The sequence below is a fragment of the Abramis brama genome (assembly GCF_963993115.1).
Source record: "Abramis brama genome assembly, chromosome: 2".
NCBI lineage: Eukaryota > Metazoa > Chordata > Actinopteri > Cypriniformes > Leuciscidae > Abramis > Abramis brama.
Window position 1 is genome coordinate 56,257,984 of NC_139964.1, and position 22,725 is coordinate 56,280,708.

General features: G+C 37.9%; 1 protein-coding gene across 4 annotated transcripts in view; it reads left to right on the forward strand.

Annotated features, from left to right (window-relative positions):
* The window catches only part of sgcz (sarcoglycan zeta), a 295,633-nt gene that overhangs the window by 154,948 nt on the left and 117,960 nt on the right, over positions 1 to 22,725 (forward strand). For 2 of the 4 annotated variants that reach the window (XM_084098366.1, XM_084098367.1), the window contains exon 2: positions 16,755 to 16,949. In XM_084098366.1, the coding sequence (XP_083954492.1) occupies positions 16,755 to 16,949 (195 nt within the window). Of the gene's footprint in view, positions 1 to 10,249; positions 10,384 to 16,754; positions 16,950 to 22,725 lie in introns of those variants that run through there. The other 2 variants (XM_084098368.1, XM_084098369.1) reach the window with 2 other exon arrangements.

Sequence of the window (22,725 nt, forward strand, 5' to 3'; positions counted from 1 at the left end):
TTTTGTAGTGAACACATCTGCTACAAAAATGACAAAAAATAAATAAATAAATAAACAAATAAAGTGTGAGAAACTGACCAAATGTAAGTCATCTATCATTTATCAATTATATTATGCTATTATGTGTTCTATATTCCAAGTCTTGATAGATAGCATTGTGTGGGTAACAAACCGAAATTTAATTTTTGACTGATAATTTTCCCATTCAGTGAGCTGTTAACGTAAGAACCGCTGGGACCATATCTTTGAGCCAATGAATTGAAATTTATGCATGAATTCAGTACAATTTGTGAACCAATTAATCTGGTTCACTGAAAAGAACTGGCTCAAAAGAATGATTTCTTCACTGGTCTGGTTCAGTCTGTTCACCACAAGCTAATATGTACTCTACCTTACTACTATTATAATTTCTTTCTTTTTTTAATTTTTATAAGTCACTTAGCTAGGGTCCACAGCTAGGGTCCTCACATACACAAAGAAATCTTCTCACATTATTCCGATTTTACACAGACTTCATTGGCTACCGGTACGCTTTCGTATTCAATACAAGATACTCCTTATCACATTCAAAGCACTCCATGGTCTTTCTATGTTTATGTACCACTATCTATTATGTTATCCATCTCGGTTTATTTGTATTGTTTCATGTCTTGTTTCTATGTCATGTTTATTTGTACTTTATTGTAAAGTGACCTTGAGTTTTCTGAAAGGCGCTATATAAAAAAAAAATAAAAAAAATAAACGCTTTAGCTATCTTATGGTTTTATGTGAAGAATTCTCATTTTGTGTTTCATGGGTTTGGAACAAAATAAGGGTATAAGAGTAGTCAGTAAATTACAGTTTCAGTTGAGCTATTCCAGAATTGTTGTTTCTAAAAAAAGAAGTGCAGTGAGAAGGATGTGGGCATCAGCATAGGCCTATTTAGCATAGACAGCATTTTTCTTTATAACTGCTTGCCAGAAAACGTCTATGTTCGGCAACATCATAAAGAGTGCGCACTGATTCTGTCAATGAATGAGATTTACACACGCGCCTGTCCCTTCCTAGCCTTGTGCTGGGCCTAAACCTCCCTACCTCACCCAGTCTTAATACCCTCCTTCTACAGGCTGCTCTACTGTCCCATTGATTTCATGTCTTTCAGGAAAGCTTTGGCTGCACGCCGTTCTGGTCACCTGATTACATCTAGACCCAACCCTACATTCATAACACAGACACACATGCATGCACTTGCTGAATCCATGACTTGGTGAAGGTCACATTGTCGTTGTTTGCACAGGCTGCTGTATTTCTTTCTAAGTAAGGCTCAATCAAAAAGCGTAGCCAGAGAATGAACAAACAACAAGATGAACTATTGAACGACAATACATGCTATTAGACTGGATGTGTGCGTATGTATCTGTTTCGAGCCATCTGGCTTCCCTTGAATGAACAAAGATGAGAATTCCTAAAACACTTTATCTTTTTAATACGCTTTGTGCATGCCTCTTACTCGCCTGGTGCACAACAAGTCCGATAGCTGGCAGTTCCAACAATTGCAGTGTCTGTAGGTAACAAAACCGTTACTATCATGCTATCTTATCGTTAAGTTCTTGAGCTATGTCCTTTTGCCTCTTTGTCTTGGACTCGCTTGGTTTCTTATCTTAGCACTAACTCATGACAGCAGACTTCCAGGACTGAATGGAGAGTTCTGGAATTCAGTGGTTGCATGGGAAGCCTGGCTTCCACTAAAATTTCATCAAAATGTGGCAATCATGCGTGACAAAAAAGCTTTATATTATATATAACTCTTGCATTTCAATTGTAGTGAGTGAGTGTCTAAAATAGCAATCCTGTGCCTTCCATCTCCAAAGTGCAAGATCCTATACCACTTTCCTCTGAAATGTTTTATGGGTACTCTATACAGTGCCTGATTAGAAATCATAGAAAAATCAGTTTTACAGTTTTTTTATTTGTTTTTAACCTTTTCAAAAATATTCTAGCTGAGTTTTTAAGGTGACTGTTATTTTAGAACGCATCACCTTATTATTATGAACCTTTATAATGATCATGTTAGCTGATCTATTACGTGCGAATGGCACATGCATGTTAGTTTGTACCCGATTCAGAATGTAGATTCAGATCAGTTGAATTTACAACACGTCAATTCATCCACTTCTCCCGTAATACATGAAAGTAAGTGGTCAGAGAAGTGGGAGAAAGATAGAATAAATGTTATAGTTACCTAATACCTACACATTGTGTATCTGATATGAATAAAACATGTCATCAGTTTATGTAGTCTGTATGATGCATTGAACGTTCAGTGTGACCGTAAGCTCCAGGGACCAGACTGGACTGATCACACTGGTGTATTCATACGCATCAAAGGGTTCATGTCTTTTAAAATGGCATATCACATCATTTTTCCAAAGCTGAAAATGGTCAAATTAAATTGATCAGTTTCTTTAGGTTAGCAAGCCAATAGCTTACTAATTTAGCATGATCAGGCATTGAGGAAAGGGAATAGGATTATTATTATTTTTATTTTTAGGATTTTTTTTTTTTTTTTTTTGCACACAATAAAATTGTATCTTCAAGATGACAACTGGATTCTACTTACTGAATTAAACATGGAACATGATGAGATCATATGACAATAATGTGACACTATATTGAATGCTCATGTACATACTATTTAAAAAATAGTAGGCAGTGTACAGTGCATGTGGCATGTGGCAGTGCATGTGGCAAAAGTATCCAGTAGCACGCCTAGTCCATATGTGTATCCTCCACGTTACCTCCCTTCGGGCAGGATGTGGCTTCTGCAGCGTCCTATCTCCGCCTCAATAATGCGGGGGTAAGGAGGCTTTTGTCTAGGCACTGGAAGGTGGCAGCACTAGTGACGTTTTAATAGGGATCCCAGTCAGTACGGTATGTCCGACTACGTCAAACGTGACCGAACTGAAAGGGAAAGTCTCGGTTATGTATGTAACCCTCATTCCCTGAAGGAGGGAACGGAGACGTAGTCCCGTCGCCACTATTGCTGGTCCACCGCTGACTCCGGGCTCTGCTCGGCTTCTCAGCGAAAAACAAGTGGCGCGGGCATCCGCTTCCGTGTTTAAATCCGCGCTGCGGGGTGGAGCGTGAGATGCAAATCTCGCACGCCAATGTGCATTGGCTCGTTTTATCAATACTCGATGATGACAGGCTCCCTAAGCGTGATCCCAGTCAGTACGGTACGTCTGACTATGTCTCCGTTCCCTTCTTCAGGGAACGAGGGTTACATACGTAACCGAGACGTTAGCTTACTAATTAGTAGTGACCTTACTACTCTTATATTGTATAAAAAAACACGGCAAAATTTGTAAAGGTGCAGTCACAAAAGTTACATTGTCCACATTGTGATATGTCACTTTCAAACCAAGCAGCATTCTGTTGGGTTAACGTATCAAATTTCCATGAAAAACTTTAACCCAAGCCAATGCCAAATCTGCATCTGGAAATGTTTCGCCCTTATGCAAAATTCCTGATCGAGCGGATTGAGCAACGGTAAATATAAATCATGCCTTCGGCATAAAAAGGCTGGTATGGATAAAAAATATTAATTTTTAATTAATATTTATAATAAACAATATTCCATTAATATTCCATAATTTATTTTATATTTTTTTAAAGGAGTGTTAATGCTATTCTGAATTTAACATTACGTTAACATTTTGCCATTGATAAGTGACATCTGTGCTTCCCCACTCTTGAGAAACACCAGCCGCTGCTGCTGGAAATCAACTTAGTCTCATTAATACTGCATGAAGGCATGAAGGCCTTTTCTGTTTTGCCTCTTGAGGTTCCTTGTTTTGACAGCGTGTCCCTGCACTAGGTCAGAACCCTTTTAGCCATACTATACAGTGCATCAGTAAAGCAAGATCTTTTAGAAAACATCATGGTTTGAGTTGCGTGAACTTCACATTGTTTTGATGTTTCAGAACCATCATGGTAACCATGGTAATGCATATCTATACTTTGGGCTCGTACTACAACACAGCATTTGCTTTTAAGCAATTAAACCTTTAATGTACGTTAAAACTATTCACTCATGGGGTTTAGTTGAAAAACAAAAATGCCTGGGACTGTTTTTGTTGTGCAGCAAAGATGCGCACAGAATTGTTGTGTATTCGGAGACTGAAGTGTGTGTGAAACGGTTCACAGCTGTGGCAGGTGCATCTTCTGTTATGGGGGTTTGGATTTAAGTGAATGCCACCAAGCTTGGGGAAACAGAGTGGAGATCTATTGTGTGTCAGCCTTACGGCATATTTGATTGACAGACTGGCAAGTGGGTGAAGTTTGTCAGCAGGCATTTAAGGCAGTTACTAAAACCTACGCTGTCACAGATAACGTCACAAACAGGCCTGGGAAAAGAGTCATTTGACCTGGTTGATGTAGCGGTTGGGTAACGTCAGCTAACGAACTTGCGACAATCGGGGCGCTTGAAAGTTCTTGTAGTTCAGTTTGGGCCCATATGTAGGCTTTTTTTATTCCCCTTCATAGTTGTCACACAATGCTGTGCTGGCGTATTTCACACTAGAATTCTCTTTTTTTCAGCTCTTGGTCCCTGTCCCTTAGCAGCCTCTAAAATAGAAGCCTTATTAGCTTCCCCAGGTAGTGAAGAGAGAACAGAAGACAATATCTGGCTCCTTGTCAACACACACGGCGTCGAGTGCACAAATAAAGCAGCATGCGAGGGTTGTTGGCTACAGGGAGGAGAAACCCACTGTTTAAGCATCAGGGTGCTTCTGCCAGAAAACTCAAATTTTGGCTCGTCATACTGGGTCACACGGGGAAATCTCAGGCACCGGTCCCTCCAGGCTCGATGCACGGCTGTAGGTAGCGACAGCCTGGTGGAGTACTTGTGAATTTTCCCCTAGTTAAGTTGGACTCACTTTGTGTACTTTGGCAGTGCTGCACAAAACAGGCGGGACAATTGGGGAATGTTGTATCCCCTCTTGAGTGGCAGGATGTTCAGGTATTTGTTGGAAGCCCCCTGCGTATGGTGAGAGACCATGAAACATATTTTCCCAATGCATTTTGTTCTCGCTTACCTCACAGGAGATGTCTTGGCAGCTCTGAAATGTGAATCCTTGTAGGAAACTTCACTTGCATCATCCACCCACCATAGTTAATTGTTTTTTTGTTTTCTACCAGCACACACTATTGCAAACAACGATTAGCACTTTTGTCTAGCCCATTAGTTATGTTCGCCCATAGGTGCAAAAGATTTCACAACAAAATAGTATCAAGTCATGGCAAAACAAATTTAAGCCCTAACAAAAATGCTCCTGACCACTAGGGGGATATCAATTGATTAAGAGTTTAAATTGATGTGCACTGTGTCTTGCTTACTCACTACATAATACATTTAATACATTTGTAAAGAACAAATACGTCTACACATTCACTTATTACTTACACAGACAGTCACTTGTAGCATAACAGGCCAGCAATCCAGTTTCCCTCTCAATGCATGTGCATCATACATTATTGTTCTCCAACTGCCCCTACTGGTTGGGAGTATTTTTGTTGTGTTGTGACTTAAAGGGTTAGTTCACCCAAAAATGAAAATTCTGTAAGTAATTACTCATCCTCATATTGTTCCAACCCCATAAGACTTTCGTTCATCTTTGGAACACAAATGAAGATATTTTTGATGAAATCTGAGAACTGGATCACTCCTCCATAGGCTTCAGAAGCACTGCGCTGTTACACTACGTGAACTCACATCAGAGGCCCACACAGAAGAAATGAATAGTTGAATAAAGTCGTTATTTTTGTTTGTTTTTTCGCACAAAAAGTATTCTCGTCGCTTGATAAACTTATGGTTGAGCCACTGTAGTCACTTGGACTATTTTAAACATTGTCTTTTCTAACTTTCTGGGCTGGCAAGTTTCGATCCCATAGAAGCCTGTGGAGGAGTGATTTAAGCTCCTTAAATCTGACAGCTCTCAGATTTAATCAAAAATATCTTAATTTGTGTTCGAAGATGAACGAAAGTCTTACGGGGTTGGAACAACATGAGGGCGAGTAATTACTGACAGAATTTTTATTTTTGGGTGAACTAACCCTTTAATTCTAAATTTCTGTGTTGTGCATCTGTTGGCCACCGTAAGAACACCATTCAAATTAATTCATGAAAAAATGTTTGATATTAAGAGAGAATATTATCTTAAATTAAGCTTGTTTTTCATGGCCTTTAGAGCAATGTGTCCTAAAACTACAGTAGTTAGTTAGCATTCTTGCACTTCCAGCATTGTTGTGCCAGTCAATGGGCTTTTTTTTTTTTTTTTTACTGGATTTTTGGTTAAATGCCTGAAATAAGGTCTGTGATTAACACAAGCTCACGATAGCTTCATGTTTTATTCTATGGCATAAAATATATTAGTAATACCCCACTTGTGATTTTCTTTCTTTTTTTTCTTTCTTGAAACTCTATTGGCAAATTGCTGTGTTCTCTAGCATCTGAAACAGTTTGCCTTACAGTATTCTCTGAAAACATTTATCAATATCTTATTCAGTTTTGATTTTCAAGTAATGCAAGTTGTTTTAAGTAATTTTTAGATTAACACAAAGACATTGACAATGTACAATGCGATTTCACCAAAAAGCAATGCCTTATTTTTATCCAGATGCTCCCCAAAAATCTCATGCTGAAGCAAAAATGAAAAGAAAATCACACCATCAGTCTTACTAATGTATGTTTTCCTACTAGATGATTTAGTGTTTTCCTTGCTGTGATTTCATGTGACGCGTGCCACAAATACACGCAGCTGTCAGATCCATCCTCATCCTCCTACTCGGATGACGAGGAATCGTCCTGGAAAGCTTTGAGCGTTCAGGCGGCTAATGTTTTAACTGCACGGCGCTCACTCGTGAAACGTACGCCATGAAAGATGTCATAATTGTGCCTGTATTGCACAAGACACCTGCTCCATTTTCCTCGCCCAGTCCTATCTTTCCAATCTAATGCAAGATTTCGGTCTGAAGTGATAGCGCGACACGACCGAGCATGCATCTTAGAAGGTTGACAAACTGTGTTAGACTCGAAATCTTGGCACTGGCGTTCAGTTCTAGTAGAAGGCACTAATTAAAAGTGTAAGATGTTGATTAAGATTGAGCATGCTATGGAAACACCCTTGAGGGAACCTCAAAAAGAGCTGAACGTGAAGTAAAGGGAGCAGATTAACAACAGAGGGGCTTTACTTCAGAGAGATTGTCACCCCTGTTTATGCAGAGCTAGAAGTGTCGATACCTCTGCTTTGATTCACCTTTGAAAAGCCAGAGAGCTTGTACAGAGATGGCAACATTTAATTAGCTGCAAATCTGTGCTGTCTGCTGCCTGGCATTAAATTACATCCCTGACTGATATGACCTTTTTAAATGATGTATCGATTTGTTAATACTGCTTAGCATTAGCGCCTGGGTGTCACGATGTCGTCGCGCAAAATTGAAGTAATATTTGTGCTGGTATTGATTTAGTGAAAATGCGAAAGACGGTGTGATATTTTCAGGCTTGTTTGCTTAGGGGATTCTTCTTTCCTGCTGGGTTGACATATCACTGCCTCCCTCAATCTTTCTTTCACACATGTAAACACTATTTTGTTGTTGTAATAATTAACTAAAGAGGCTGAAAGATGTGATTCCCAGTACTTGAAAATTAATGATCAAAAATAGAACAGCATAATAACCCTCACACATTATACTGTATAATTGTCTTAGTTTAATTTGCTTACTTTATTCGTTGTCTTTTTTTTAAAGACAAACGTTATTACATTAGAATTAGAAAATGTATACTGTCTGAATTCCTGTCCTTTTGGAGTATGTGCTATAATAAATGAAGAACTTCCTGACCATTGATGAAGAACCTTCTTTAAGTATGCAGGCGTTGCAGGGCGATATGACATGTAGACCATTTACAATTCGGTATGTCAATGATATAATTTTTTCGGTCGAAATGCCATCATGTAAATAGGAATCCATGTGATTGGGAATTTTGCTTGAGACTGAAATATTTAGCTACAAGTTCAGGTTAGTCATGCATATTCACCACGTTAAAGCTGCTTAGTTTAAAGGGATACTCCACTTTTTTTGGAAATAGGCTCATTTTACAACTCCCCCAGAGTTTTACCGTTTTCGAATCCATTCAGCCGAACTCCGGGTCTGGCGGTACCACTTTTAGCATAGCTTAGCATAGATCATTGAATCGGACAGGACCATTAGCATCTCTCTCAAAAAAATGACCAAAGAGTTTCGATATTTTTCCTATTTAAAACTTGACTCTTCTGTAGTTACATCGTGTACTAAGACCGACGGAAAATGAAAAGTTGCGAATTTCTAGGCTGATATGGCTAGGAACTATACTCTCATTGTTGCGTAATAATTAAGAAACTTTGCTGCCGTGCCATGGGTGCAGCAGGCGTAATGATATGACGCAGCGCCTGAAAATAGGTCTAATAGGTTAGACAAACTTAGAACTCGAAACTCTTTGGTCATTTTTTTGAGAGAGATGCTAATGGTCCTGTCCGATTCAATGATCTATGCTAAGCTATGCTAAAAGTGGTACCGCCAGACCCAGAGTTCGGCTGAATGGATTCGAAAACGGTAAGACTCAACTGTTTAACTCTGGGGGAGTTGTAAAATGAGCCTATTTCCAAAAAAAAGTGGAGTATCCCTTTAAAAGTAACTTTTGTGTGAGCTGTGCTTCAACCATCTCTACACTATTTAGGAAATTGATCTTTTTTGTCACATGAAAGGCCCATTCACACCAAGAACAATGGCGATTAATAGTCCACAACAACAGATGACAACATTCTGTTTATTATAAGCGAACACTTCAGTGTTTGTCGCTTGATCTCTTTAAAGTTGAGTGGATTATGATTGGCTGTCAATGTTTTTATCATTCATCTACTGAAAAGAAAAATTGTTTTGAATGTGATTACAACGTCATTGTTTATGTCATTATCATTAGCTGTGGTGTGAACTATTAAATCTTTATAATGTTGTTATTGTTGTATGTTTATAAAAACATACATAAGGCTGACATTATCTGCATGTCTGTGGATGAGCTGGAGCTGAATGAAATGCTGAAGAGGAGAATAAAACATGTGTGAGGGTTTTTCAATAGAGTACTCCACTGTAAATATTGCTGTATTCCATCTTTGTTTCTTCAAACTCCAAAATAGTAGTGTCTGGACTTTGAAGTCTCTGCAGACTGTGTCCCGATATAGTCTAGTGTAGTATAACATCATTAGCAGGGCAGGTTAGCACAATCTGCTGGTGTATTGCTGGGATAGCAGGGTTTAAAACAGAGGGTGATAGGCTACTGTATATCCTTACAAGATGTGTGCGTGTGTATGTGTGTGGATCAGCTTTGTATGACTCATAGCTCCATTTATAAAAACAAATATCTTTCATGTCACACAGGACAGTCTTTTGCTTTCATTTTTTCACAAGAATTTTGGGCGTAGGGATATTAAGGCTGTGCCAGTTTTCTGCTTCAAAAGTTTAAAAAATGAGAAAAATGATTGAACAACCAACATCAATAACCAATGTTCAAAGCAATACACCACAGTATAAACTTGATAGTGAATAAACTTAAATCTTCTGATTTTATGATCTGTAGGCTATTCTGCATTGCAAAACATAAAATTAACGATGGTGAATGTGTATGAGTTCTACCTGTTGAAATATCTTTTTTAAATGTTATACATCAGCAAAACACAAGGGTTTAACAGGTTAAATATGATGAATGAATGAATGAATGGAAAAATAAACTGAACAAATATTAAATAATATGATTTAGGCTGGGGGTGCCCGAGCTTGTTCAGTTGGTTAGTGGCCTTTTTGTCTCTGCTTTTATTATTTACCTGTTCCGCACTAAAATCTCTATGTCGTTCTGTTTGCCTGTCTGACCTCCCCTCTCTCTCTCTTTTATTTTTTCTCTCTCTTTCTGCTGGAACAAGCAGATGTAATCTGAGCGAGTGAGTAGTTGGTGAGCGTGTTAATAGTGTTAGGCTGTAGGCAGGGTGCCGTTCTGGTGCGGCTCGGCTGCACATGCATTTGATGGATCACTCTTCTGTCAGATCAATTTTAGAAATGCATTGGAACCAGAGAGACAAAGAGAGAAGGAGTGAGCAAGACAGGGAGAGATAGAGAGGGATGGTCAGGGGCGGAGTAAAGTGGGTACGGAACCACACCGAGGCGATATAAAAGGGTGGACATTTGAAAGGCGCTGAGAGTGAGAGATATAAAGACGATACCGCCACAGGAGGATGGCAGAAACAAAGTGAGAAACAACAATGGGCTAAAATGGTATCACTGAAGAATGCGTGGGAGACTGGAAGGTAAAAAAAAAATGTAAGTGAAACCTATTCGATATTTCCCTCTCCATCGCCCTTGATATTTATAGCTGATAAGGACTTGAGGCTAGAGAAAAAGAATGATCTCTTTCACCCATGTGTTGAAACTGGTGGAAACTGAGTATTAACTACACTCCTCCACACAGACTAAAATCCACTTTCTTCGATTTGCACGCCACAAATATGTAGAAAATGTGCACATAGTCCCTCTTCACCACAATTGGAGCAGCAAAGGTCATGTATGCCAATGTGAAAGAGAGAGGGCTATTGCTCAGGCAGGTTTAGATGTTTATCACAACTGAAGAGCTTGAAGAGGAGCTTCAGATGTGGTTGAGGGACACTCTAGGGCTGGACGATTAATCAAAGTAAAACGGTAATTGCGATATGGCTTAGTGAGGTTATCAAATCAGAAAGACTGTGATTTAATTAAATAAATATATGCACTGTTTTGGAGTTAAGCATGGCATTTTGATCTATTAAGCAGTTCATGATCCAGTTTTCAGTGTCTCATACACTCAAAAAAAAAAAAATGTAAGCTTTTTTTTCAAGATTTAAACATTTTAATTAATAGTAAAATTCAACCAAATTGAGTAAAAAAAAAAAACTAGAGCTTAATAAAACATTGTGTATAAATCTTAATGGAACAAGGATATGGGCCATTTCGTTTATGTGATTTGTATTCATACATATGTGAAGGGGCAGCCGTGGCCTAGTGGTTAGAGAGTCAGGCTGGTAACCTGAAGTTTGCGGGTTGAGTCTCAATACCGGCAGGAAATGACTGAGTTGCCCTTGAGCAAGGTACCTAACCCCCAATCTCTCCTGGGCGCCACAGTGAATCAGTGTGTGGTGTGTGTTCACTCATGACTCCTAATGTGTGTGCACATGGGTTAAATGGGTTGAATGCAGAGGACAAAATCAAAGTATGGGATATCATACTTGGCCTTCACACGTCTATCAAAAAAAAAAAATAATAAAAAAATTTTTAAAGTTTAAAATGTATACAAAATGTTTTATTAAGCTCTTTTTTTTTACTCATTTAAAATTCTTAATTCATAAAATTAACAATAAGGATTGTTTATTTTTTTTTAACCATCTTAACCATCTTTCTCACACGGCTAATGAGAAATGCTTATAACCCAGCTGTTTTCAGTAGATCAACCTGCAGTTATCCACCCAAATGAAGAAAAATCATATTTCTATATAATCAAATTTGTTTGGCAAAATTTAACAGCTCTACAAACAAGAGCAGCAAACCTACATCGCTTTTTTTTTTTAACAGAAAAGCATTTTTATCATTAAAATCACAATTAGTATACTCTACTACTTCAGTGTCTCTTTGCAGCTTGAGTTACTTTGGCTGGTTTTATAGGGGTTTTGAGTAGTACTTATGCTGTAGCAGGTCAGACTTGGACACCAGCTGGCTATCCAGCTAAACACCAGCAAAGTGGGGAGACCAGTTAGACCAGTTTAAGACCAACAATTAGGCCAGGCTGGAAGTCCAGCAAAGGCGTGTTTTTTTTGTTTTTTTTTGTTTGTTTTTTTCAGCAGAAATAGTGCTACCAAATTGCAACTTCCCAAGTCTTCCATTTGTTGAATCAAACAGGTTGTAACATCCCGAAACTTCACTCGTTGGTAGAGCTAAAAGAGTTGGACATGCTCGAACAAACAGAACAATGTTTTGAAAGAGTAACAGTGTTTATATTCTTCTGGAAGTCAACCTTTGAATGGTCTGCACATACAGTAGTTGTCTCTGCACAACTGAGATAGGAAAAAGTTTTTTAACATAGGAAAACATGCCTCTATAGCACCGGATTTCTAAAGAACTATACAATAAAAAGTCCTTGTTTGAATTGGGAGAATTTTTATTTCTTTTTAGACATTGGGCTGCAAAACCCTTTTTACTAAGGAACTTTTTATTTTATTTTTTTATGTGTGAATGGTGTGGAGGAGATTTGAGAGTTGTTGAAGAGTGTTTGGGGGGAGATTGAGAAGACGGAGCAGGAGAGTTGGTTATAGGGAGTTTCGAGGTTACGGAGAGGTTGGGGAGGTTTCTGAGAGGATGTACTTGAGGTCTTAGTTGAGCCGATGCATGCTGAGAGACTGTAAATTAAAAAGCAAAAGAAAGATGTGACTGACAGATGGAGCTTGTGGAAGAAGTTACAATTGTGTGTCCACTTTTTTCTTGCCCCCCTTCCAGTATCACTATACCACAGCTTTTTTCTGAGGTGCCTTGTTTCCTACTGTCTACTAGGCAGCCATTTTCTAAGGTAGCATCGTAATCATGGTAGAGCCATGGTTTGAATTTGAATTTGACAAAGCTGACTTTTCAGCATCCATTATTCCAGTCTTCAATGTCACATGATCCTTTAGAAATCATGGTATGCTGATCTGGTGCTCAAATAACATTTCCTATTATCAATGTTGAAAAAGTTTGAAAAAATTAATGTTGAAAAAATGATTAATGTTTTTCATTTTAAAGGGGTGGTTGATTATGATTTCACTTTTTTAACTTTAGTTAGTCTGCAATGTTGCTATTTGAGCATAAACAACATATGCAAAGTTACAATGCTCAAAGTTCAAAGCAAAGGGAAATATTTGCTTTTAAAGAAATCACTTTTTAAGGACTACAACAAACGGCTGGTAGGGACTACACGAGCTTCCTCCCGGGTTAGTGACATCACGAACCCTAAAATTTACATAAACCCCGCCCCCTGAACACGATTTATAGATTATCAAGACAGAATATGCTAATCAATGACTAGAAGATAACTATAAGCTACATAAATTCATCAACTAACCATTCAGAAATGTCCTGTTGCATTCTACATGTCACTTCTTCTTGAGTCTCTCCATCATTGTCTGAATCCGGTTTGAACATAAAAGGCTAAAAGTTTTTGAAATTTTCAGTGCATGTCTGTGTGAGTGCAAGCTGTTGAAGCTCCGCCCTCTTTGCTGGGAGAAGCAGCTCATTTGCATTTAAAGGAACAAACACAAATGGTGTGTGTTTGCTCACCCCCAAAAATGTATAATTTTAACATGCTATATACAAATATCTGTGGGGTATTTTGAGCTAAAACTTCACATACACACTCTGGGGGCATCAAAGACTTATTTTACATCTTGTGAAAAGGGCATTATACTACCCCTTTAAATAATGAAAATGGTAAGTTTGCACTACAAATAATCATTATCCATCAGTTTGACTGAATGAGCTATAAAATGTCCTTCATCTTCTTATGTTCAGACTTTAAGAGAATAACATAATGCTTGGTATTTTGTGATGTGGTATGAGAATAATACCTGTGGCAAGAGCTCTTTTCAGTCGCTGCATTACTTTCCTCTTGATTTTTTTTTTTTTTCTTTGAATTCCACTATAACAGAATAAAAAAGGACAACATATAAGCTACTGCACATTTGTCCCAATTTAATTTAAGATATATTCCATTAATAATTCACTAGAATGCACTAAGAATCTCTCACTTTTCTCCCTGAATCCCCGCATCTCATTCAGGTTTGTTTTCACACTGATGCTTAAAAATGTAATTGTCTCCTCTTTGCATTTCTAATACATATAAGAAGTGTTTACTGGAATGTTTCTAAACCAGGTAAATATTTATTGTCTCACACAATGAAGGAAATCACTTTGAATTATAATCACTCAATGTTCCAGTTAATTAACGTTTTTATTCATGTTTGAAAAGTTACATCAAAAACAGCTTTACCTTGTGCCATCTCGTCTGTCAGATATGTAAGTTTCAGCCCATCAAACTTGTAGCGTGACTACAGATGCGTCGCTAGAGCAATAGATCAATGGCGCTACTATTGTAGTCAGTAGAGCGGGTGGCAACTTTGTTATGCGAATTTATATTGCAAATGACAGCAGTGTGGTGTCGTGTTTCAGCCCTGGTTGGAGAAGGGTATACCCCCCAATCCATTCAATACAAACTCCGCCCCACAGCTGTTTCTAAAGCTTTCATTGGTCATGTCAATTGACCTACACTGACATTGCTATGCTGCAACAAATGCTAACCCCTAAACCTACCCTACACCCTAACATTAACCAGTGAAATTGACTGCAGGGTGGGATTTGCGTTGAATAGCATGCTAAAGAAAATGGCATCACTCCCCTCCAGAGATGGCAAAAGTACTCACTTCTCGTACTCAAGTAGAAGTACAGATACTTGTGTTAAAAAATACTCTGGTAAAAGTAGAAGTACTGATTTAACTTCTTTACTCAAGTAAAAGTAACAAAGTACAGGCTTGGAAATTTACTTTTTTTAAAAGTATAAAAGTAAAAGTAGCCTTGCGAATGATAACCATTTTTTATTTTATGCAAAGCTACCTGGACCACACTTACTGGAGTGCAAGCTGAGAAACCTAAGTGGATATGGAAAAAAAGGTTATTTTTATGCCATTACCTACATTTTAAATGGATGTCTGCCAATAGGCCTAAAACATCACATAGCCTATATGATTATTGTGACAGAGACTCATCCAGGTTAATGAGAATCTGACTGAGTAGCAAGATATGATTTCAATTGTGATTCTGTGAGAATTCACAGATCCAGTTTCTCTTTTTTTAATCTTCCCCTTAACATTTAAAGGAATCTACATGTAGGCTGATGATGATTTTGAAAATGAAAATGATTTTTCCGCAAATGAATGCCGCCGAATCTGTCGAGTCGTCTTGTAGTGATGGGTCAAGTGTACAATGTATATTCCCATTCATTTGACCGTTCGCAAAGTCCGGTTTGCGAACAGTAGGCTACCAAACCATTCCCTTCCGTTCCCTTTAGTTACTGTTGCTATGTCCGACAAGCGACGCCGCTCTCACGCCACACCATGTTCTCACACACTTAAACACACATCGCGGAGCAGAGAGGACACTGACAAGGTGCTGAGGGACAGGACAGACCAGGCTATTTTTTTTTATATGAAACAAAGTCTCACCTTCCAAATTTGGTCATTTTTTTAAAGAAATTTAAACAATAAATACCGTTTTGTGGCTCTTTAATGTGTCGTGACAGATCGCTGTAGAGCCTCTAAAAAGCTGCTCGTGAACCGATCATCTCTTCCTTCTAGTTAATTTATAGCATCACATAAACATGAATGAACATAAGAGGGAATGATGTTTTTACGCGAAAAGACGTCGGTACACTTCGTTTTTCAAGTTTAAATCCTCCAATGTTAATCTACTAACTCTCCTGACTGCTTTGTCGGACAAAATGGCAGATTATGATTGGTAAGATCGCCTGTCAATCAAACTCCCTGCGAAGGGTTGATGACGCAAAAATAATAACGACTCCACTGAAATTATTTGAAACTAAAGTAACGAGCCAATTTTTAAAAATGTAAGGAGTAGAAAGTACCGATATTCATGTTAAAATGTAAGGAGTAAAAGTAAAAAGTCGGCACAAAAATAAATAGTAAAGTAAAGTAAAAATATCTGAAAAATCTACTTGAGTACAGTAACAAAGTATTTGTACTTCGTTACTTCCCATCTCTGCTCCCCTCTCCTACCCTGTGAATCTCGATTCCTGGGACGTCCCCGTGGCTTATAACAAAGCGATAGAGTAAAACTTTCCCATGTGCTGCGCTAGGACAGCTTACAGGAGAGCTTGTGGGGTATTCCTGCTCATATCGTTGATTGGAGGCTCAAACTCCAGTCCAAACGCCACTGGCCACAAGCTCCTGGCTCCTCTCTCACAGAGCATATTAATTTATATAGGCATATTTATTTATATTGCATATGTTATAACTTTTTATTTTAGATCATCTAGAAATTATGTTTAATTTGAGCTTTTATTTTGAAATGTAAGTCAATGACAATTGGCTGAAGCCAGAGCCAATGGGGAAAATCTTTGCGCGTGGAGACCCCGCCCCCTTTTGGAGGTTCTGCCCACTTCTGGAGTTCACAGGTCTGCAGCTACTACAAGTACTACAAAATTCTATTGTGTCACTCATGACACAATAGAAAAAAATAGTTTTATTCATATTAGATACATATCATTTACTATTCTTCTCACAGTTCAACGGCCAGTTCTTACATTCCTTTACCAGAACCATTGTTTTTCTAAGTTGTTTCACTGTCAGTTATTTGAACAGTGCTTCATTAATAATGCATTGGAAATTATTGACATGATTCTCTTACACAAAAAGAAGATAAACAGCACAGAAAATAATTGGATCAAAGAAAAGGTCAATGAAACAGTGCATTTATTCAACATCTAAAGAGTTTTTGTTTAATGCGCATTGTAAGTTGTTGCTGTTTTATACATTTGTTTTTCCTGTGAGCCACCACAATGCTTTAAAGAATATTAAGATATTTAAGAAACCTGAAACAAATCTCTTTCTGTACTTTCTCAATAGATGACTCAGGAGCAGTACATCTTGGCATCTCAGCCAAACCCTCTCCAAAGGCCGGGATGTGCTACTGTGTACCCTGTGGGGATTTATGGTTGGCGAAAGCGCTGTCTCTATTTCTTCATCCTCCTCCTCCTCGTCACCATGATCGTCAACCTAGCCTTGACCATCTGGATCTTAAAAGTTATGAACTTCACCGTGGTGAGCACTTCTCTGTCTTTTATTGTGATCTTTTATTGTGTTTTATTGTTTTTCTTTTAACACTGATGCAAGCAACACTATTACTATTGCTTTTAATATGAACAACCCCTACAGTAAGTATTAAACATTGGTACATAACTCATCCTGCGTTACAGAAATTAATTATACCACAAATTGGGCTGCTTGCTATTAGTCCCATAGTCCTGCATTGAAGGAAGGATGTAAGCCTTATCTATGGACCTGAATATCATTGAGACTTTGGGGTGGGCTGTTTTGACAATTTTATACCTAACACCCTATAGCAACCGCATATACAGTAGGTGCTGTAGAAAGGTTTTTTGTGGTTCATAGGGTAACATCTAAATGAACTGGTTGTATGAACGTAAGTTAATGAACGTTAGATAATGCATTGACTAACAAGGAGCAATTTGTTACAGTCTTCTAATTTTTTCTTGAGAAAATGTAAAAATCAGGTTGTCTCTGATTCTCTTCTGAAAAAGTTAAAGTCTTCTGAAGGTTCCAAAACAAAATTACCTAGCACATCAAATTTGGCACACACAAAGTCAAAATGCATACAGAAAAAAATATACAGTATATTCAACTTTTTTCCAATGATAACATAATTGTTCGATTGACATTAATGAGACAGACAGCCTTGATTAAGACCTACTGTAATGTACGGATCTAATATAATGTTACACATCAGATGTTTTTCCCTAACAGTTAGCCAAAGGTTAATTTAAGACATAACTGATAATTTTTAGTATGAATACTCGCTAATAGAGATATTTTTAAATATTGTAATTTGGTATATGCGTATATCTGTATATCGCGCAATCCCGATCCCAATGCTCCAAATTACTATTTGGAGCATTGGGATCGCTAGATGAGGGCTTGATGGACTAATCTTTGTGAAAACCTCAAATTCGACCAAATTTAAATTTTTCACTTGTTTTGCCTGTTGCACGTGCGCATTCCGACTCATTTTGCCAGCACTGGTCACATTTGTTGTATTCACTCATTGGCTCAAATGCTCTTTCTCTTTCTTTCTATTTGTGTGAATGGCCTTACTCAGATGGTCAGGTGTACTAGCTAGCAAGCATGAGGTCACAGCACTTTATTTACCCAGCTGATTTGTCCTTGTTTAACAGCATCTGCCACACATGCTGTCTATACAGAATTACAAACCATGGCTGCCTGGATCAGCGGAGTTGTGAACCTACTCAAAAATGAACACTCTGTGGTTTGTCTGCCGAGACAGCAAGAAGAATGAGAGGATTTTGTGGGCTTGTACGAGTGTGTGTGTGTGTGTGTGAGAGAGAGATTTAGGGAGAGACTGTGTAAGAACTGGGAAGTACAATAAAACTAAAATACCTCTTTGTAGAGTTAGTATGTGTTCGAGTCGCTGCTATTATAACATATCTCTCTTTTTAGCGCATGTACTCATGTGTGGTCGCAGGCCCTATTGTGTAGTAGTGTTGGGTGATATGCTCCTTAGTCATAGTCTTAGCAATAGTTTACTTAATTGATACTTAAGTTATTTACTTGTTTATTTACTCATTTATTTAATTATTTTCTTAGTTTTAATATCGTGGGAAATTAAAATCGTTTTCTATCATTTTGCGAGCAAATATGGAGTTGGTGATAAAGAAAGATGTCACGTCGCATAGGAATATTTCACCCAGAAGGTAAGCTTGTGTGGAAATCACTCAGGAAATTTGCAAACTTTGCATGAGAGTTATGCCAATGAAGGAGTCTCGAATTACAGTCCATTATTCACTTCAGAAAATGGAAGCAAAAACTGACCGTGTTTTTGGAATCTATTACCGAATTAACGGCACATCCCAGAGGAAAGATTTATTGCTCAGTAGTTGCTTTTCCAGAGTTTCGGATGTTTCTCCTAAAATTTCGTAGGAGAAATAAGAGTAGACATAAATGAGACATGAGAAATATCTGAATTAAAGCTGAGAATGTGGTGGGAATAACATATTTATTGTCTGGCTGCAATCTCATTCAAAGGTTGCTCTTTTTAAGCTCAAGAGACTTAGTTGTGATTCTCATTTATCAAAATCAAAATGTAGATGAACAACAATGCTTTTTTGTTGTTGTCTTGGCTCAAACAACAGCTTCATAAGAATGATGCATCTCTTTTATAACAAGTACTCAATTGTGACTAGATCGCCTTGCAATTAAATGTTGATGTAGGTTTGTGGCCTGTTTTAAAAACATTTTCATTTAGGAGTCCTCAATCCTCACATGCTCGTGTCTGTGCCACAATGCAGTTATGTCACTATTAAATTACAGAAGGGCAAATTAATTGTATAATAATACTAATTATAATAATTATCATCATCATCTACATATTGTCAAAGGCATCCGCCATCAGTGATATCTCTGACTATCGTTGATACACAATCGGCACAACCCTACTGTGCACCTGATATCTTTGCCGTGTGACTGCCAGAGGGACAGACTTATAACTTTGGACTTTATCTTGGCAAACCTCGAGTTGTTTGACCTGTAAAGTGCCTCTCAGGTGGGCCTTTCCCCAACTACAATGGCAGATAGCACTACATGAGCCACCAGAGTTGGACCGAATGACCAAATATAGGCATTTATTCACATATACACATATATTCTCCCGTTAATCCTTGTTATCATGACTACATTAGAACTCTAGAAATTCAAAGCTGGCTCAGTGACATACAGTATAGGAGTGTCCATAATAATAATAATACATCTTGTTTAAAATCTAGTTTATAACCCATGTTCCAAGTTCTTGGAAATGCACTCTTTTTATTCATGTTAGTTTCATTATATGAAGAACATTTAGACTATTTTTAAGGAAGGTTTATATTTAGTGATTCTTAAAAATAGTGTAATTGTTAAATAAAAGGTAACACCTTGAGTACATTATTAAAAAAGGTAAGTCAAGTAAAAAAAAAAAAAAAAAAAGTATGTGTAACATTAACAAGTATCATGAATTATAAATAAATTGAATACTTAAAATGATATGTGTGTGTGTGTGTGTGTGCGTGCGCATGTGCATGTGTGTGTGTGAAATGTCACTACAGGAATTTTCACAAACTTATGGAAAGAGATGGAAGAGGTCAAATTATAATATTTTAAAATACTTTTTGACCTTTCCATACAGTAATACGAATCTGCAGGGGTCCCACAACATAATTTCCTGTTTTATGTATTTATATTATTTTATATTGGTCAAACTTCAGGAATTTGATATTCAAATATTAATACCAGTAAATCATGAGGTCATAGGGAGAATTGAGAGAATTCACTGTGGGCCGGTACCACATCAGCATAAAGGCAGTTTCACACAGGAAGCGAAAAACACAAGTCTCTAGTTCATTTTCAATAAGAGACACACAGAAAGCAGCAAATTGCAGGCAGTTCTAGTAGCAGTAAAGACGGCAAGCAGTGCTCGCCTCGTACATCTGAAATCCCATCACTTGCACAGTTCTTCGGTTCTAAATATTATTATATGGCATATATGTTACACACGTAGGCGAGCTATATGACTTCTCCCACGCTTTCCCCATGCTTCACACTCACTGAACATGCATGTGTGTTCATTATTAATAATTCAAGTGACTAATCACACATCTTTACTTTTTTATTTAAAGGAGCGCATGCATTTAAAAGTAACTTCTAAAAGTATGTCACTTGGCCAAGAGCGCGCATACTCTCTCTCAAACACACACACACACATGCGCTTTTATCCAAAGCGACTTACATTGCATTTCAAGGTACACATTTTTTACATTCTTAACAGTTCTTGCTTTCCCTGGGAATCGAACCCATGCCCTTGCCGTTGCAAGCGCCAACGCTCTACTGTTTGAGCTAAAGGAAAGCTAAAGCTATTTAGCTTTCCTTGACTTGGTCAAGTCAAGACACACACACACACACACACACACACACACACACACACACACACACACACACACACACACACACACACACACACACACACACACACACACACACACACACACACACACACACACACACACACACACACACACACACACACACACACACACAAACACTACTCAGTTTTTTATCATTCATTCCATCCATTCATCCATCCATCCACAGAAATTAATTTTAATTCTGAAATTAAAAACATGCTCATCACAACAATATGACAAGCATAACAAGACAAAATGAGTATCATGTCACTGACCCAACTATAGAAAAGGGGGCACGGTTCTAATGTATACTCCTCGAAAACCTTCAAAACAATCATTTCAAAAACAATTTGTGGCAAAGTTGCAAGTAAAAATAACTTTTTGTAACCATAACAACATTTTTTTCTGGCTTCTCTGGATGGTTTGGCTCAGTGGTTAAACATCAGGGATGGTAAGAAAAAGGTTGCAAGTTCATCCTTCGCAAGGAATGATCCATCACTCTGCCATCTTTCAACAAGGCACTTAGACATCAACTTTCCTGGGGGAATGTTATTTTAATGGGTGTACTGGATGTCGCTTTGGTTTTTCTCAAGTTAGTTCTTATTAACATTTAATGTCTTGGTGGTTTCCTGAAACTAGAGTCTTCCATGCAGAACAAGAGGCATACCATTTAAATTTGTAATCTCTTAACAGAGATGTGGCCTATTAATGCATGCTCATACACATTTAAAATATGCTCATGTGGGAGATACAGGTTTGCATCTGACCTGTGTTTTGTTCCCATTCCATTACCGTACATTATCCTAGTTTTCCTGCCATGTATTCACTGTTTTAATACAATAATAATAATAATAATAATAATAAAAATAAAAATAAACATCTTCATTCCACATCATATAAACATGAGAACTTGTTAAAGAACCCACAAGGGCTTTTAAGTGTACACTATCTTACACTATAACTGTCAGATAGATATCTTTATAGTGTCATCAGAGTCCTTGCATAATGTATTTTGCAGTACAGTGACAGTTTTATTAGCTGTAGCAAACTGTACGTTCCCTCCTGTGATTACTAACTTATCTCCAGCTATACCGAAACCACCAATGCCAAAAATCATATGGAATGACCGCATATGAGGGGTGAACACTTAGACATAATAACTCACTATTCGTTGCTCCAGCAACGAGAGCTTGATAAACCAATCATACGTTACATTTCTATCCATTTTCGCCAATTTCTGCAAAATGTGTATTTTCCAACTCAATTTACCTGCCTGGTCACCAGCTATTCCAGCTGTAATATCCCACAATACCCTGAAGGGCCACTGCTTGGACTGGATATATATGTATGCAAATCAGCTTGGTCAAGTCAAGTCAATCCACCCCTACTGTTTTCATAAATGGCCCCCAACAATCAAATCTCCACTAAGTTGGCCCAAAACAGCAAGGGGGGAGATGGAGGCAGAGATGGAGAGAGAGTGAGTGAGTGAACATCAGGCTTGGGGGAAGGGAAAAAGGCAGATGGGTAATTTCACAGGAGCCGTTAGCAAGTCTCTAGGGTTGGCGGATTCTGCTGTTACTAAATCCAATTGTGCAGATGAATTTCCTTCCCGTTAACCCATGAAGCTGAATATTCCACTGATATTAGTCAAATCTCTCACTGTGATAAATGTCACACAAGTCATAATTCTGTCTGTGTGTGTGCGTATCTGTTGTGAACAAAGGAAATAGACACACACATTATGTTATTTTTTCTTTTCTTTGTTTGGACAGTTGAAACTGTTCTTCAAAATATATTTTAAATTGTACAGAAGAAAAAAAATGTCATAGAGGTTTGGAAGGATAGAG